The sequence below is a fragment of the Dama dama genome, chromosome 9 (assembly GCF_033118175.1).
Source record: "Dama dama isolate Ldn47 chromosome 9, ASM3311817v1, whole genome shotgun sequence".
NCBI classification, from domain to species: Eukaryota; Metazoa; Chordata; class Mammalia; order Artiodactyla; family Cervidae; genus Dama; species Dama dama.
In genome coordinates this window covers 37,207,174-37,225,131 of record NC_083689.1, presented here as the reverse complement: position 1 = coordinate 37,225,131, position 17,958 = coordinate 37,207,174, and the positions used below count along the sequence as shown (strand labels likewise).

General features: G+C 45.5%; 1 protein-coding gene across 3 annotated transcripts in view; it reads left to right on the top strand.

Annotated features, from left to right (window-relative positions):
• TNFAIP8 (TNF alpha induced protein 8) overlaps nucleotides 1-17,958 on the top strand; it is a 139,917-nt gene that overhangs the window by 9,821 nt on the left and 112,138 nt on the right. For 2 of the 3 annotated variants that reach the window (XM_061150933.1, XM_061150935.1), the window contains exon 2: nucleotides 673-866. The exons of the other annotated variant lie outside the window; for it this stretch is intronic. In XM_061150933.1, the coding sequence (XP_061006916.1) occupies nucleotide 866 (1 nt within the window). In that variant the 5' untranslated portion in view covers nucleotides 673-865. The remainder of the gene's footprint in view (nucleotides 1-672; nucleotides 867-17,958) is intronic. 3 annotated transcript variants of the gene reach the window in all.

Genomic DNA, 17,958 nt, shown 5'->3' with positions numbered 1-17,958 from the left:
AGTTTATCCCATACCAATTAGGATGGGGTGGGGGTGGGGGCACAATTCAGCCCATAATTAGAATGCTTTAGGCTGCAAGTAACAGTGGTTTGAGCAGTAAAGACATTCAATTATCTTATGTGACATGTACCAACCCAGAGTTGGTGCCTCAAGCCTCAACCCAGTGCCTCAAGCCGTATCATCAGGAACCAGGTTCCATCCATCCTTCTCTTCTCCCATTCTTAGTATGTTATGTTTTTTTAAATTGCAGACCTGCGACCTCATAGACAGAACATAGCTTCTTCTGTGATGGATATCACAAGTGTCTCCAAACTCATTCAAAGGCGGGAGGAGCTGGTGGATATGGGGGGAGGGATGGACACAGAGAGGGCAGTGATAAATCTGTTCTCCTGTAGTGTCTGTCTTTTTTCTTTTTACTTAGTTATTTCTTTTTATTTTGGGGCCAGGCTGGGCCATGCTGCATAGCCTGTGGGATCTTCCATGTGTGTGTCATTTTTTTGTGTGTGTGTGCTCAATTGTGTCCAACTCTTTGTGGCCCTATGGACTTCCAGGCTCATCCGTCCATGGGATTTTTCAGGCAAGAATACAGGAGTGGGTTGCCATGTCTTCCCTCCAGGGGATCTTCCTGACCTGGGGATTGAACCCATGTCTTCTGTGTCTCCTGCAATGTAGGTGGATTTTTTTACTGCTTAAGCCATCCTGACCAGGGATCAAACCCGAAGTTCCTGCATTGGAAGTGTGGAGTCTTAACCACTGGGCCACCAGGGAAGTCCCCATCTCTTTTCATCAGAGGATAAATCTTTCCTGAAGCCTCCTCAGGCCTCAGTGGCCAGAACTGAGTCACAGCTGCCAGGGAAACTGTGAAAGTAAGTAGTGGATAGTAAGGGAAAAATTTCTACTGTGGGAGGTTGGCAGTACTAATGGGAACAAGGGAGAGAGGCATGATTATTGGGCAGACAAATAATATCTGCATCTGCACCAGCCCTAGGCTCCCAAGCTCTAGAAGCTCTCTAGCTAAGCCATCACTATTACTGATAATAATAATCCAAGGTTTTATTGGAATTAAAATTATCCACCCAGGATGAGTAGCTGGGGAGAAAAAACAAAGCAGAGATGTGGAAGGTATTAATCACACATATACACTTAAGCACTGCTAGTAATGACTTTTTAATGTTGTGGGTTTATAAAAATAGCACCACTTACTTTGGAGACAGTAGGCTGCATTGAAACCCAACAGATGTTCATCAAACAGAGAGTTCTGTATGTTTGTAGAAATGTTTACAACCCCAATCCAACAACGGTACTTTTTGAGTACTTACAATGAGGCGGGCACTGTGCTAAATGCTTTATACACATTGTTAAATTCATCTTCCTAACAGATCTATGAGAAAGGAATTGTTGTTAATCTTGACTGAGGCTCTGGGAGGTTAAATGACCTGCCATAGATGCGTGGCTGAGCAGGGAGTCACACCCTTGGCTTCATCTCATCCTCGTTCTCTGAACGGCTGCAGGATATTACCCCTCAATAAAACTGCTCTAGACTCCTCCAGCCAGTCAGAGTCTACATCACAGTTTATGTCCCATTTTATTCTTCACATTTTAAGATTGAGATAGAATCGACATTGTGGTGTTTTTAGTAGTAGAAAGATGAACCTCGAGAGTGTGCTCGACTGGTACTCACTCACCCGGTGACCTTCAACAAGCCACCTCCATCTCCTCAGCGAGATGCAGGCGAAGACTGAGTCTGCGGGGCCATGTCCAGGCATTTAGGGTCTGTCATCCATAGACCCTTGCCATTGCAGATGATACTAAAGTCCTATGTTTATTTCAGATGTAATTCACCAATGTATTTCAGAGTAAGGGTGTGGAAGTTCAAGATCAATGGTGCTGCACTTCCCAAGTAGAAAATAACATTTATCTCCTTTTTTTATATTGGGAAGAAGTTGGACGATTTTCATAACCCAGAGGAATGTGTGTTTCATTATTGGCTTGTACAGAAGAGTGCCAGTCTGAGATTTGTGCTCAGGTTATAGAATCTTAGTGTGAGGCAAATTCAGTATAAGCTGGGAAAACTCTTTTTAAATTAATTTTTTTGTTTATTTTTGTCTGTGCTGAGTCTTTTGTTGCTTTGCGAGGGCTTTCTCTAGTTGCAGCACCTGTAGGCTACTCTTCGTTGCTGTGCACAGGCTTCTCATTGCCGTGACTTCTCTTGTTGCGGAGCCTGGGCTCTAGGTACACAGGCTTCGGTAGTTGCGGCTCACGGGCCCTCGGGTGCGTGCATTTCAGTAGTTGTGACAAATAGGCTTAGTTGCTTCGAGGCATGCGGGATCTTCCCAGGCTAGAGATCGAACTTGTGTCTCCTGCATTGGCAGGTGGATTCTTCTCCACTGTGTCATCAGGAAAGTCCTAGGAAAACTTCTTGATGGTCATTGAGCAGAGACTGCACCTTGTAGAACACTTGGCAGCTGGGAGTTGGTCTCAGCAGATGCAGGGCTAAGTATGCTTCTCATTTGGTGACTCTGATCCAGGGATGCAAGGCAACTGCTGCTGCAGGTCCTATCTGCAGAGTTCAGTGCAGACCTGGGGAGCCCGTGTCTCTTCTCTTAGTCCTGAACTCACTTGCCAAAGCTGTAATAACATCTTGTGTGTGGCAGTTCACTCAAACTTTAGAATGTTTAATGTTTGGGGAAAATTTTTTCTCTCATTTGCTTTTTTAAAATAGACTATTGCTAATAATTTACATCTAGAGCTGAGTAGGGGAGTAAGGGGTGTAAGGTTCTTCTCTAATTCTGGGAACTCAAAGCTGCCCTATGTTGGTATGCTGAATGCTACAAGTTTGAGTCAAGTGATTAATCTTATGTTTGTGAGAAATCAACACCCAACAGTTATTTGCAATTCCAGTTAGGCATCCAAGAGGTCATTTTGAATTGAGAGCACCTTTGAGATATTTTGGAGTACACTGTTTGCCACATGCTTTAAAACATGATTTGAAGTGTTACAAGGCAAATGTTCATTATAATAGTACAGATGAAATCAGGGACTTCCCTGGTGGCCCAGTGGTTAAGACTGTGAGCTTCCACTGCAGGGGGCACAGGTTGGATCCCTTGTCTGGGAATTAAACCTCCCACATGTTATGTGGCAGGACTTAAAAAAAAAAAGAACAAAAAGAAATCATTTAATATCACCATGAGCAGTTCACTGAGACAGAAGGCCTTCGTAAGACACTGGCTCCAAGCTGATTGGCTGCTTCTCTGTTACCTTGCCGGGTTTTCTGCCAATTGGCTCTTACTGTGCTGACAAGTCTAGATTTTCTTTTTCTTTTTTTAACTTAAAAAGAAAATGTTACTTTATTGCTTTTTCTTTAAATGAAGTATAATTGATTTATAATATTAATACAACATAGTGATTCAATATTTTTGTAGATTATATTCCATTTAAAGTTATTATAAAATATTAGTTATATTCCCTGTGCTATACAGTATACATATCCTTATAGCTTATTTATTTTGTATATAGTAGTTTGTACTTCTTATGACCCTTCCCTTCATCTTTCCCCTTCCCTCTTCCCTCTCCGTGGTAATTGCAATTGCTAGTTTGTTCTCTCTATATCTGTGAGTTTGTTTCTGCTTTGTTATACTCATTCATTTGTGTTATTAGATTCCACGTATAAGCAATAAATACAATATTTATCTTTCTCTGTCTGATTTGTCTTACTAAGCATAATACTCAGTTCCATCCATGTTGTTAAAATGATAAAAAGGAAGTTTATGACTGAGTAATATTCTATGTGTATATAAATACACACCAGTTCTTCATCCACTGGCCTGTCAGTGAGCACTGAGGTTGCTTTTTGTCCATGGGATTTTCCAGGCAAGAATACTGGAATGGGTTGCCATTCCCTCCTCCAGGGGACCTTTCTGATCCAGGGATGGAGCCCATGTCTCTTAGGTCTCCTGCACTGGCAGACAGTTCTTTATCACTGGTGCCACCTGGGGAACCCTGCATCACATGGTAGTTCTATTTTTAGTTTTTTGAGGAACCCCCATACTGTTTTCCATAGTGGCTGCACCAACTTACACTCCCATAACAGTGCATAAGGGTTTTCTTTTCCTCTACATTCTTGCCAGGATTTGGTATTTGTGGTCTTTTTGGTGATAACCATTCTGACAGGTGTGAGGTGGTATCTCATTGCGGTTTTGATTTGTACTTCTCTGATGAGTAGCGACATTAAGCATCTTTTCATGAGCCTGTTGGCCATCTGTATGTCTTCTCTGGATAAATGTCTATTCAGATCGTCTGCCCATTTTTGATTGGTTTTTTGCTTTTTTGATATTGAGTTATATGAGTAGTTTGCATATTTTGGTTATTAACCTGTTATATAGGTCACATCGTTTGCAAATATTTTCTCTCATTCAGCAGGCTGTCTTTTAGTTTTGTAGATGGTTTCCTATATGTTAAACCTTCTGAGTTTAATTAGACCCCATCTGTTTATTTTTTTGACTTTGTTTCCTTTGCCTTAGGAAATAGATCCAAAAAAATATTGCTACAATTTATGGCGAAGATAACCTATGTTTCCTTCTAGTTTTATGGTTTCCACTCTTAGATTTATATCTTAAATCCATTTTGAGTTTTTTTTAATATGATATGGAGGAAATGTTAGATTTTCTTAATACTTTTAAAACCTTTTTATTGTAAAATAAAGCACAAATAACCAAAAAAAAAAAAAAAACCCTCATGAAACAAATTAATACCTTAATGAATTATTATAAGATACTCATACAACTGTCACTCAGGTCAAGAAATAGAACTTTGCCAACTTCCCCAAAAGTGCCTTTAAACACCTTCCCTAATCACATTTGCCTTCATCCCTCCAAAAGTAAATGCCATCCTAACCTTTATAGTAATCACTTCCTTGCATCTCTTTATGGTTTTATCACCCAAGTGAACAGCCTGGTACACTGCAGTTTAGTCTTGCCTATTTTTTTTAAAAATGTGTGTCTTTTAAGTCTCTTATTTATTTTGGTCTGTGCTGGTCTTTTCTCTAGTTGCAGTGAGCAGGGGCTACTCTCTAGTTGCGGTGATGGGCTTCTCATTGCTGTGGATTCTCTTGTTCCGGAGCGCAGGTTCTAGGGTGTGCAGCCTTCAGTAGTTTCGGCTCTCAGGCTCTAGAACACAGGCTCAGTCGTTGTGGAGCACGGGATTAGTTTCTCTGAGGCATGTGGGATCTTCCTAGACCAGGGGTCAAACGCAAGTTCCCTGCACTGGCAGGCAGGCTCTTAACCACTGTACCATAGAGAAATCTCTTTTAATCTATAGATTTCTTTAACATCCTCCCTCACTAAAAAGAATTTTTTTGTTGTTGAAGGATCTGGACTGTTTGACGTGTAGAGGTTTTTGTTTAGCATTTATTTTTCTTTATTTGACTGCACCAGGTCTTAGTTGTGGCACTTGGGAACTTCAATCTTTGTTGCAACATGCAGGATCTTTAGTTGCAGCATATGAACTCTTAGCTGTGGCATGTGGAATCTAGTTCCCTGAGCAGGTATCGAGCCCAGGCCCCACACCTCCACATTGGAAGTGTGGAGTCTTAGCCACTGGACCAAAAGGGATGTCCTTCCCACAGTCTTATTAACAAGTGCCCTCCTGGCACACTTCGGGTTATGCCTTTGCCCTCTATTTCCTGTGTCTGGATCCAGAGGATTGATCAGACCCAGGTTTGATTCTCTTGCCCAGAGGAGAGGTGCTGTTGGATTCTTTCACTGGAAGGCACACAACATCTGATTTTTCCACTCATTTTTTGCCTTTAGAAGCTGTTGATCCTTGGTCTTGACCTATTAATTCTCTGGAGATTGCAAAATGGTGATATTCTCATTCTACCATTTTCCTTTACTTTATTAGCTGGCATAATTTTGTAAAGATAGATATCCCTTCAATCTGTTATTTGATTATACAGCGTGCAGCTTACATAGGGGAAAAAAACAGGATAAATGCTCAATTTTTTCCTTTGACTTATTCGGTTCTTGAGAGTTAATTGGTTTCCTGTCATTCTCAGGAGGTGACCAATTAGGGTGTTTTTTAAAATTACCATGATCATGGGATTAAAAATACTTAATAAGGCTCAAATTGTCCCATCTTTGACTAGTGGGAACTTCTTCAACTTGGCTCCTGAGTCCTTCTGACGTGATCTTAGCTTCCATAATATCTAGTGTTAAGGTGATCCAGGGTTGTCTTGTACATTTTTTTGCCGAGACTTGGATTCAACCGTTTCTTCAAGAGTCTCTGGTTTCTTTTAATGAGAATGGTATTTTAGGACCATAACCCTGGCACTAGGGATGTTCACTCACTGGAATGGTCATTGTTTATAGGCTCTTTCATTGGTCAGAGCTGAGAAAATACATATACGTTTACATACAAACATATATACACATATAAAGATGAAATACTATGTGAGTTCATATTGATATATCCAGTTCAAATTCAAGACTATGGGGTTTTGTTTAATCTCTTCTATGTTGCAGTTGTATTTCCTTTCTTTCATACTTACAATCTTTGCTTTTTAGTCTCAAGGGAGATAGAATATCTTTTAATTACCCATTTATTATCCTGTATTACACATACATCAGTCTCCAAATAATCAGCTATGATTAATGAAAACAGTAAAAGTAATTTGTTTGGCATGTTCCTACTCATTCTTCCCCAGTTTTTTAAATGGTTATACTATATCTACGCTGTCAGATAATATAGCCATTATATACTAAAATAGATCCCTTTCAGTGCTCACTCAGTAATATCTCTACAGGTAACTATATATGTCAAGCTTATCATCAGTCCTCATATCACTATCTCTACAAATTTTTATTGAAGCTGTTTCTCTAGTGGATTCCTTAGGTAAGGCTCATGGGGATAGTATTCTAATAATTTCTTTTTTCCTCCTAATTTCTTGATAAAATCATGACCTTTATATTAAAGGTCAGTTTTGCTGGGTATAATCTACTTGGCTCACATTTTCTTTCCTTGAGAATCTTAAATTTGTTACTCCACTTTCTTCGGACAAAGTATCATTGCCAAAAGTCTGATGATGATGGTTAATTTAATTTAATTAGCCTCTATAGGTTGCTTTTGAGAGCATCCACTGCACATCTTTCCCCTTCAATCACTATTTGTCTAGCCTTCCAGCACAGAGCTTAGTGAGCTAGTATGTTACCAAGTCAAAGTTTATGACTTGGTCAACCCTGGTGCCAAACAATCTCTCCTTCTCGTTAACCTAGAATGATGAGCCACTTGCTCCCAGTAACTATAGTTTTTTATTTTTGTAACCTCAACTGTACCTTGTAATGGATAAAGAGTTAGCACTAAATATATCCCTTTTCAAGAAATAAATGAATCAGAAAGGTGTGTTTTTTCCCCTTTCCTTTAGCCTGTTCAGAACTGCCCCGCCCCTTTGGCCCTTTTCCTCCAATCAGGTGCACCCTTGCCTCAGACTCAGCTGTGCTCCCCATGGCAGGCCCTTCTCTGAGCAGGTATGTGGGCACTGCACCTGCGGGACCTTGTCCCCATCCTCACTGCATCGAGTTGTTACACCATGTTCTCATGATACTGCTTTCTCAAGATGAGCACTAGGGATCCCTGGCTCACAGAGTGTTGGCTCCATACCAGACCACCATGGTCCTCACACCTGCGTGCCCTCCCCGTGGTCCCCACACCTGCCCTCCCTGTGGCCCCCACACCCGCGTGCCCTCCCCGTGGCCCCCACACCTGCATGCCCTCCCCGTGGCCCCCACACCTGCCCTCCCCGTGGTCCCCACACCTGCCCTCCCCGTGGCCCCCACACCTGCGTGCCCTCCCCGTGGCCCCCACACCTGCGTGCCCTCCCCGTGGCCCCCACACCTGCCCTCCCCGTGGCCCCCACACCCACGTGCCCTCCCCATGGCCCCCACACCTGCGTGCCCTCCCCGTGGCCCCCACACCTGCCCTCCCCGTGGCCCCCACACCTGCCCTCCCCGTGGTCCCCACACCTGCCCTCCCCGTGGCCCCCACACCTGCCCTCCCCGTGGCCCCCACACCTGTGTGCCCTCCCCGTGGCCCCCACACCTGCCCTCCCCGTGGCCCCCACACCCACGTGCCCTCCCCATGGCCCCCACACCTGCGTGCCCTCCCCGTGGCCCCCACACCTGCCCTCCCCGTGGCCCCCACACCTGCCCTCCCCGTGGTCCCCACACCTGCCCTCCCCGTGGCCCCCACACCTGCCCTCCCCGTGGCCCCCACACCTGCGTGCCCTCCCCGTGGCCCCCACACCTGCTTGCCCTCCCCGTGGCCCCCACACCTGCGTGCCCTCCCCGTGGCCCCCACACCTGCATGCCCTCCCCGTGGCCCCCACACCTGCGTGCCCTCCCCGTGGCCCCCACACCCGCGTGCCCTCCCCGTGGCCCCCACACCCACGTGCCCTCCCCGTGGCCCCCACACCCACGTGCCCTCCCCGTGGCCCCCACACCCACGTGCCCTCCCCGTGGCCCCCACACCCACGTGCCCTCCCCGTGGCCCCCACACCCGCGTGCCCTCCCCGTGGCCCCCACACCCGCGTGCCCTCCCCGTGGCCCCCACACCTGCCCTCCCCGTGGTCCCCACCCCTGCCCTCCCCGTGGCCCCCACACCTGCGTGCCCTCCCCGTGGCCCCCACACCTGCCCTCCCCGTGGCCCCCACACCTGCCCTCCCCGTGGCCCGCACACCTGCCCTCCCCGTGGCCCCCACACCTGCGTGCCCTCCCCGTGGCCCCCACACCTGCGTGCCCTCCCCGTGGCCCCCACACCTGCGTGCCCTCCCCGTGGTCCCCACACCTGCCCTCCCCGTGGCCCCCACACCTGCGTGCCCTCCCCGTGGCCCCCACACCTGCCCTCCCCGTGGCCCCCACACCTGCCCTCCCCGTGGCCCCCACACCTGCGTGCCCTCCCCGTGGCCCCCACACCTGCCTTCCCCGTGGCCCCCACACCTGCCCTCCCCGTGGCCCCCACACCTGCCCTCCCCGTGGCCCCCACACCCGCGTGCCCTCCACGTGGCCCCCACACCTGCCCTCCCCGTGGCCCCCACCCCTGCCCTCCCCGTGGCCCCCACACCTGCGTGCCCTCCCCGTGGCCCCCACACCTGCCCTCCCCGTGGCCCCCACACCTGCCCTCCCCGTGGCCCCCACACCTGCCCTCCCCGTGGCCCCCACACCTGCGTGCCCTCCCCGTGGTCCCCACACCTGCCCTCCCCGTGGCCCCCACACCTGCGTGCCCTCCCCGTGGCCCCCACACCTGCCCTCCCCGTGGCCCCCACCCCTGCCCTCCCCGTGGCCCCCACACCTGCCCTCCCCGTGGCCCCCACACCTGCCCTCCCCGTGGCCCCCACACCTGCCCTCCCCGTGGCCCCCACACCTGCGTGCCCTCCCCGTGGTCCCCACACCTGCCCTCCCCGTGGCCCCCACCCCTGCCCTCCCCGTGGCCCCCACACCTGCCCTCCCCGTGGCCCCCACACCTGCCCTCCCCGTGGCCCCCACACCTGCCCTCCCCGTGGCCCCCACACCCGCGTGCCCTCCCCGTGGCCCCCACACCCGCGTGCCCTCCCCGTGGTCCCCACACCCGCGTGCCCTCCCCGTGGCCCCCACACCCGCGTGCCCTCCCCGTGGCCCCCACACCCGCGTGCCCTCCCCGTGGTCCCCACACCCGCGTGCCCTCCCCGTGGCCCCCACACCCGCGTGCCCTCCCCGTGGCCCCCACACCTGCGTGCCCTCCCCGTGGCCCCCACACCTGCGTGCCCTCCCCGTGGCCCCCACACCTGCCCTCCCCGTGGTCAGTACTTTGTTTCTCACTGTGAGTGTCATGACCCAGGCTCTTAGCATGTGGGGCCCAGACCCCTGCATCACTGAGGGTGCCTGCCCTTTGCTTTCCTGGCTGACCTTTTTCCTCTTCCCTTTTTGATCGCCAGAACCAGTGGCAGGACATCATAATGGGAGGAGCCCCTGCCCAGACATGGTCCTTGATTTTCTGATACACAAACACGTTCTTTAGTTTTTGAAATGGAAATGCCAGTTGGTCAGCATTGATACCACATTGGCCAAAGCCCCTGCTGCTTGCTTCTTTATTACCTGGGTCAGCCACACATTCTGTTTATCAGTTGAGTTTGTGGCCTTTGGCCTCTGTTACCTCATAATTCTCTGAGCCCTGTCACATGGGTACGACCTTGCCTGATTTTAGTCTGGCCTGCACTGTGGTCCAGAGATGTCCCTGCCCTGGCTCTCCTTGTCAGGTTCTGGCCTGTGGTTGTGCTTTTTTTTTTTTCTTTTTCTTTCTTCTGGAGAACCTCCAGGGTCTCAGGCATTGCAGGCAGATTCTTTACCAACTGAGCTAGGAGGGAAGTCCTGGAGTACCTCATGTCCATGTGATTCAAAAAAGAAAAAAAAAAAAGCATTGTGGTACATGGCTTTTAAAAGCATTCACCTGCATTTTTTTTTTTTTTCTTGTGATGAGAACTTTGAAGATTTATGTTCTTGGCAACTTCCAAATATATACTACAATGTGCTCAATTGCTCAGTTGTGTCCTACTCTTTTTGACCCCTTTGGAGTGTAGCCCACCAGGTTTCTCTGTCCATGGGATTCCTCAGGCAAGAATACTGGAGTAGGTTGCCATTTCCTCCTCCAGGGCATCTTTCCAACCCAGGGATCAAAACTGAGTTTATTTACATGGCAAAAATGGAGAAACAGACACAGAGAACAGACTTAGGGACATGGGGAGAGGGGAGGGGAGGTGAGATGTATGGACAGAGCAACAGGGAAACTTACATTACCATGTGTAAAATAGATAGCCAATGGGAATCTGCTGTATGGCTCAGGAAAATCAAACTAGGCTCTGTATCAACCTAGAGGGGTGGGATGAGGAGGGAGATGAGAGGGAGTTTCAAAAGGGAGGGGATATATGTATACCTATGGCTGATTCATGTTGAGGTTTGACAGAAAACAGCAAAATTCTTTAAAGCAATTATCCTTCAATAAAAAAATAATTAACTAAAAAAGTGAAGTCTCCTGCATTGTAGGCAGATCCTTTGCTGCGGAGCCATCGAGGAAGACCACATACTACAATATTATTGACTATAGTCACCATGTTGTACATTACATCCCCATGACTTGTTTATTTTATAAGTGGACATTTGTACCTCTTGACCCCCTACCCCCTTTATCCATTTTGTCCACCCCCCAACCCTCCTCTCGCCTGGCGACCACCATTCCATTCTCTATGAGTTTAGTTTTATTCTGTTTGTTCATTTGCTTTGTTTCTTACATTCCACATATAAGTGAAATCATATAGTATTTGTCTTTCTTTGACCTGTTTCACTGAGCATAATGCCCTCAGGATCCATCATGTTGTCACAAACAGCAAGATTTCATTCTCTTATGACTGAGTAATATTCCATTATAAGGCTTCTCTGGTGGTTCAATGGTCAAGAATCCACCTGCCAATATAGGAGACACCAGTTTGATCCCTGGGTCAGGAAGATCCCCTGGAGAAGGAAATGGCAACCCACTCCAGTATTCTTGCCTGTGAAATCCCATGGACAGAGGAGCCTGGTGGGTTACAGTCCATGAGATCACAAAAAAGTAGGACACTTCTTAGCAACTAGACAACAGCAAATATTCCATTATATATATATATATATATATATATATATATATATATGTATATATCTTCTTTATCCATTTGACTGTCAATGGGTGTGGTTGTTTCCCTATATTGGTTATTGTAAATAATGTTGCAGTGAACACAGTGGTGCATATGTCTTTCTGAATTAGTGTTTTCACTTTCTTCAAATAAATACCCAGAAGAGGAATGGCTGGGTCATATGGTAGTACTGTATTTATTTGAGGAACCGCCATGCTGTTTCCCACAGGGGCTGCACCAATCCAGATCTAACGTTTCAAGTCTCAGTTGAGACAGTCCTTGAAATGAGTCTATTGCTCCAAAGAATCTCCATAGGCAAATATGAACTTGTATAAAATGTAGTTATCTTTTATTCCTCTTTTGTTAATTTAGCAGAAATCCTGCTGAAGGCTTTTTCTTCTTTTTCTATGCCCAGCTGCCTGTGTTTTTGCCTTTGGCCTCTGGTTGGCTCTTGGTAAACCAGCTGTGGTGGTAGACCCTCAGTATTCATCAAGCACTTACTATGTGCCAGGCATTGTACTAGACTCAATAAATGTTGAGCCTCTACCAAATCCTCGGTTCTTTTGTTATTATTTCCATCTTAAAGATGAGGAAACTGAGACCATGAGAGTTTAAATCCTCACCCAAGGCCAAAACCAAAGCTGATATTCACATCCTTTGGTTCTTAATCATATTGTTGTACTTCCTTATGAAGAAGTATAGGCTCAGCAAGGACCTTCCGTATAGCACAGGGAGCTATATTCAATATCTTATAATAGCATATAATGGAAAAGAATCTGAAAAAAGAAAAAATATATATACATGTATAGCTGAGTCAATTTTCTGTAACCTGAAACAGTGTAAATCACCTATAAGTGAGTGAAGTCACTTAGTCGTGTCCGACTCTTTGCGACCCCGTGGACTGTAGCCCACCAGGCTTCTCCATCCATGGGATTCTCCAGGCAAGAGTACTGGAGTGGGTTGCCATTATGAAAGAAACACAGGCGTTACCGAGGCAGCCTGTAGGTCTTGCCCGAGGTCGGTGACCTTGCTGGGCTCCAGGGGTTGGAGGGTGGAGCTGACAGCTCTGTGATGTTAGTTCTTGAACAGACTTCTGTCAGAGCTATTGAAGACCCTTGATTTGACTGTGCAGCATGATTGGGAGGGGGAGTGGGGAGTAACAGCAATATGGCTCCAGAGTCTCACCGTGTGGGGTAGTCAGGTTTGAAAATCCATTGTGAGGCCTGCAGACAACCTGAGCACTGCTTATCTTGCTGATAACAGGTCAGTAGTGTTAGCAGCGCTTGCTTGTTAACACAAGGGGAGGGAGAAGGAAGGGGACACTTCAATGTGTCAGTATTGACACTTGGTAGACATTCTAGTAGTGAATTTGGTGGAGAAAGAGTTTTAAATTATCTAAGATAAGATTTATCTGTGCTCTCTCTACATATGTTCTCATAATTTTTTTTAAGCATGATTGTTTCTATCCAGGGAAATATTATAGACATATTTTGCTTATGTGATATTTTTGAAATGATTTAGCAGAGGATGGGCATATTTTTGGGCTTCCCAGGTGGTGCTAGTGGTAAAGAACCTGCCTACCAGTGCAGGTAGATGTAAGAGAACATGGGTTCAATCCTGGGTTGGGAAGATTCCCCTGGAGGAGGGCACAGCAACCCACTCCAATGTTCTTGCCCGGAGAATCCCATGGACAGAGGAACCTGATGGGCTACTGTCCATAGGATCGCAGAGTCGGACACGACTGAAGCGACTTAGCACACAGATGTTTTTTGGTACTGTATAATGGAGAAGGCTCTAGATAGGTGTGTGGAAGGTGGGCTGTGTGGTGACTTGCTAGGTGAGTTTGCTGAGATAGTCTCCCCTCTGGGTCGTAATCACCACATCTGAGAAATGTAAGGTATAGACTGGATAATTTCTAATCCCTTCAGCTCTGAAATTCTGTGATTCTGATTGTTGTTGTCATCTGAATTTTTCATTGCCACTTTAAGCATGGAAACCAAGCCACTGGTAGAGCAGGAAGGTAGAGCCCTGAATTTCTCCTGAAGGAATGACACCCTGCCTCAGCGTGGAATGAGGAATTCCATACCAGAGGCTCAGGTTGGAAAGCTACAACTCTGGCCCTGAGTTTTTCCTGTAGGCTCCAACACTAAAATGAGATATTCCTGTGAGTAAATTTATTTTTAAGTTATCTTTGTGTTCCCCTTCATTGCTAAGATATATGACTCCTAACTATATGAATATCTGAAGAAATTTGCTAAATTATGTCTTATACCAGAGAGCCCATCTGTGACTACACAGGAAACTGGTACGAGTGACCACAAGTGAATTCGGTTTGAGACTAAAAGAGTTTATTGCAGTGTTGTATTTAAGAATAAACAAAATGAAAAGTTTAAACAACTTAAATATGCACAAACAGCTTATATACATTACAGTACTTCCATGACATGGAACATCATGCAACTTTAGAACAAGGTTGGTCTGTGTGTACTGATGTGGAAAGATCTCTAGGACAGATTAAATAGAAAAGCAAAATAATGATCTCATTATGTTTTTAAAAAGCCATATTATGTGTTTATGAGTGTATAAGCTTTTTCAAAGAATGAACAATACACTATTAATAGTGGAATTTGGATTTGAAGGAGAAAAAGGAGTTTAACTTCATTTTATACCTTCTATTATTTTTAAATTTCATAATAAAAATACATTTGGTAAAGGAGAGAATTTAGATTTCAGTTGAGTTTTTGAGGTAGTCTAATATTTCCTTTAGTGTTAGTTGCTCAGTTGTGTATGACTGTTTGCAACCCCATGAACTGTAGCCTGTCAGGCTCCTCCGTCTATTGGGTTTTCCAGGCAAGAATACTGGAGTGGGTAGCCATTTCCTTCTCCAGGGGATCTTCCGGACCCAGTGATTGAACCTAGGTCTCCCGCACTGCAGGCAGACTCTTCACCATCTGAACCACCAGGGAAGCCCAGTACTTTCTTAGAAAAATCTTTATAAACAAAGCATACTGAGCAAAGCAAGGTGTTGTCAGTAAACACTAGTCTCCCAGTATTAGATAACCCCCTGCCTCCCCAGCCTTTACTGTCCTCTTCTTAACACATAGCTTTCAGATTACATAGCCTCTAACCCCAAATTGTCAGTGGCTCCCATGGTCTGTCTTAAACAAGTCTGGAAGTGCGTTATTGTGGACCAGCAGTTCGCGGGCCTGCTGGTTCATCATCCGTGCATTCGGCAGTATTTGTCGAGGACCTGCTGGGGACTTCCCTGGTGGCTCAGACCGTAAAGCATCTGTCTACAATGTGGGAGACCTGGGTTCGATCCCTGGGTCGGGAAGATTGCCTGGAGAAGGGAATGGCAACCCACTCCAGTACTCTTGCCTAGAAAATCCCATGGACGGAGGAGCCTGGTGTCCATGGAGTCACAAAGTCGGACATGACTGAGTGACTTCACTTTCTTTCTTTCTTTCCTTGCTGGGGACAGGACACAATGCTAGTTCCAGGATGTGTAGGTGATGGGTGTGCTTTTCAGAAACTGTATATGACTTCTTGGAGCCTCAATCTTCTCACTTGTAAAACAAATTGTCGGGATTAAATAGAAAAGCAAATGCAAGACTCCTTGCCCAGGCCCCAAAGGACAATATTTGCTTGCTTGCCTCACCCTTCTCTCTGTATTGAAAGCCAAGTCTGATCCCCACTACTCTTCTGCATGTTTCCTTTGGTTCCTATTCCTAAACTGTGCATTGTTCTAGCACACAACCCACTATTCGTTGCTTTCATTTTTGCTGGTTATATCCCCCTTGCTTGCATGCCCATCACTTCTCTTTCCTGGGCAAAGACTATCCTTCAGGATCTGGTTCATATGTTGCCTCCTCTATGCAACTTTTCCTGGTCCTGTTCTTTAACAGGAAAAGAGTCCAAGAGTAATGTCTTCCTCTTAAGAATTTGAATAGCTCATTCTGGTCTCCCTATCTTTATGTCATTTATATTATCACTTATGACACCGTACCTTAATTGGCAGCTGTCTGCCCCGTACTAGATATCTTTCCTGAGAGCAGTAACTAAGTTTTGTTCATGTCTAGAAGTCATCTGTGTGTCTCCATGTTCTCAGAAAATATGAATGACTTCATTTTTATGATTATCCAAATATCATTTTTACTTTTCTTTAAAAGATTGATGGTGGTTTAGTCGCTAGGTCATGTCCGACTCTTATGACCCCATGGACTGTAGCCTGCCATGCTCCTCTGCCCACAGGATTCTCCAGGCAAGAATACTGGAGTGGGTTGCCATTTCCTTCTCCAGGGGATCTTCCTGACCCAGAAATCGACCCCTGGTCTCCTGCACTGCAGGCAGAGTCTGTATTGACTGAGCTATGAGGAAAGCCCATTTAAAGATTGAAGTGAAGTGAAAATCACTCAGTCGTGTGTGACTCTTTGCGACCCCATGGACTATACAGTCCATGGAATTCCCCAGGCCAGAATACTGGAGTGGGTAGCCTTTCCCTTCTCCAGGGGATCTTCCCAACCCAGGGATCAAACCCAGGTCTCCTGCATTGCAGGCGGATTCTTTACCATCTGAACCACAAGGAAAGCCCATTTAAAGATTAGTATGAAACTAAAAATGAGGATGTGTTCTTGAAATACACTCCCAACAGCAGGTTAGACAGAGTTTCTTTCCCCCTTCCGGTATTAATCTTGGAAATTGTAGAGTTGCTATTGCTAAAGAATGTTCAGGAAAAGAGAGACCTCTGTCTAGGGTGGTCCAGGCAGTCACTGCCCTTGAGTAACTGGCTCATAAGATCTTATCTGATGAGGTCAGATCTTATCCTAATAATTTTAAAAAGCAAACAAACTACACCCACTATAAGACAACTCCTAGCAGAAATAAAGGAGATTAGAAAGAAAAAAAAAAACATAGGTTTTAGATGTATGTGAGAAAACATTTCATTTTTCATATTTCTTTCCATCCTTGTTGTTAGTTATACAGTATAGCTATGACCATAGCATATACACAGTTTAATGTTCTGCTCTTCTCTTAACATGATTTCCTACACAGTTTCCTCTGTTTTTATGGGCATTTTGACTCTGATTTCTCAGTGAAAGGACTGGAGTTCAGTTGATACCTTTCTTGAGTAAGAAATGGAGACACTAAAGCAAAGATGTAGCCTGAGGAACTGTCAGCATTGTGTATTTTTAAAAGATGTGATCTTATTCTGATACTGCTGAGATATACTGGAGCACAAATATTATCAAACGATTTTATTAAAGCTTATAGCACAATAAATGAGATTAAGATTGTGAGCCACTTTAAATGTTTTATTAAATGGAAATACAGCATCTTTAAGAGATTAAACAGACTTTTGCCCAAGCAATGGCTCTTTATTCACAAAAGTGTGTGGGGAACAGCTGGAAGGCAGCCTTTTCTTATCAGCAGGTTTGTGTAACTAGCTTCAAGTTGTTTGCTAATGAAGTCCAGGTCTCCTACAACTAATAGAACAGAATAATTTTACATAGAAGAATCAAACCCTAGCCTCCTTTTTCAGAAGAAATTAATTTGACTGGTGCCTGTAGGCAATGAGGTGTGTTTAACATGTGGAAATCATTAGGCTAAATACCAGAATCTCTTTGAGGTCTGTGGATATAGTCTAAAGAGAGAGAGAGGCATTTAAAACCAAACTGTACAGAATTCTAACAAGCACTATATACTCATTCTTGGAACTAATCCTCTGTCTTTGGCCCCAGGCTAAATTGACTAGATTTTTACTCCCTTTGTTGATTTCAAGCCACATTCACTCCTTTCTACAATGAGAACCAACTGCCCTTTAATGTGATTTTGTAGCTTTCCTATAGGGAGGTTCTTAATTATTTTGCTATTTCTATCATCTGTCATTATCATTCATATAAATGTCAGTTAAAGGTAAGTTTACCCTCTGGGCCAGCTCTCCTTTTAGGGATTGGTATATTTTATTATTTCAGATGGTCCCTGATTTACGATGGCTGGACTTAAGATTTTTTGACTCTATGAATAGGTGAGAAGGCCATGTGCATTCTGTAAAAACTGTGGTTTGAATTTTGAATTCTGATCTTTTTCTGGGTTAGTGACAGATGGTGCATACTCTTTTGTGATGCTGGGCAGTGAAGCCCCCAGTCAGCCATGTGATCACGATGGTAAACTACCCGTATACTTAGAACCATGCTGTATTCACACAACCATTCTGGTTTTCACTTTAAGTACAATATTCCATGGGCTTCCCAGGTGGTGCTAGTGGTAAA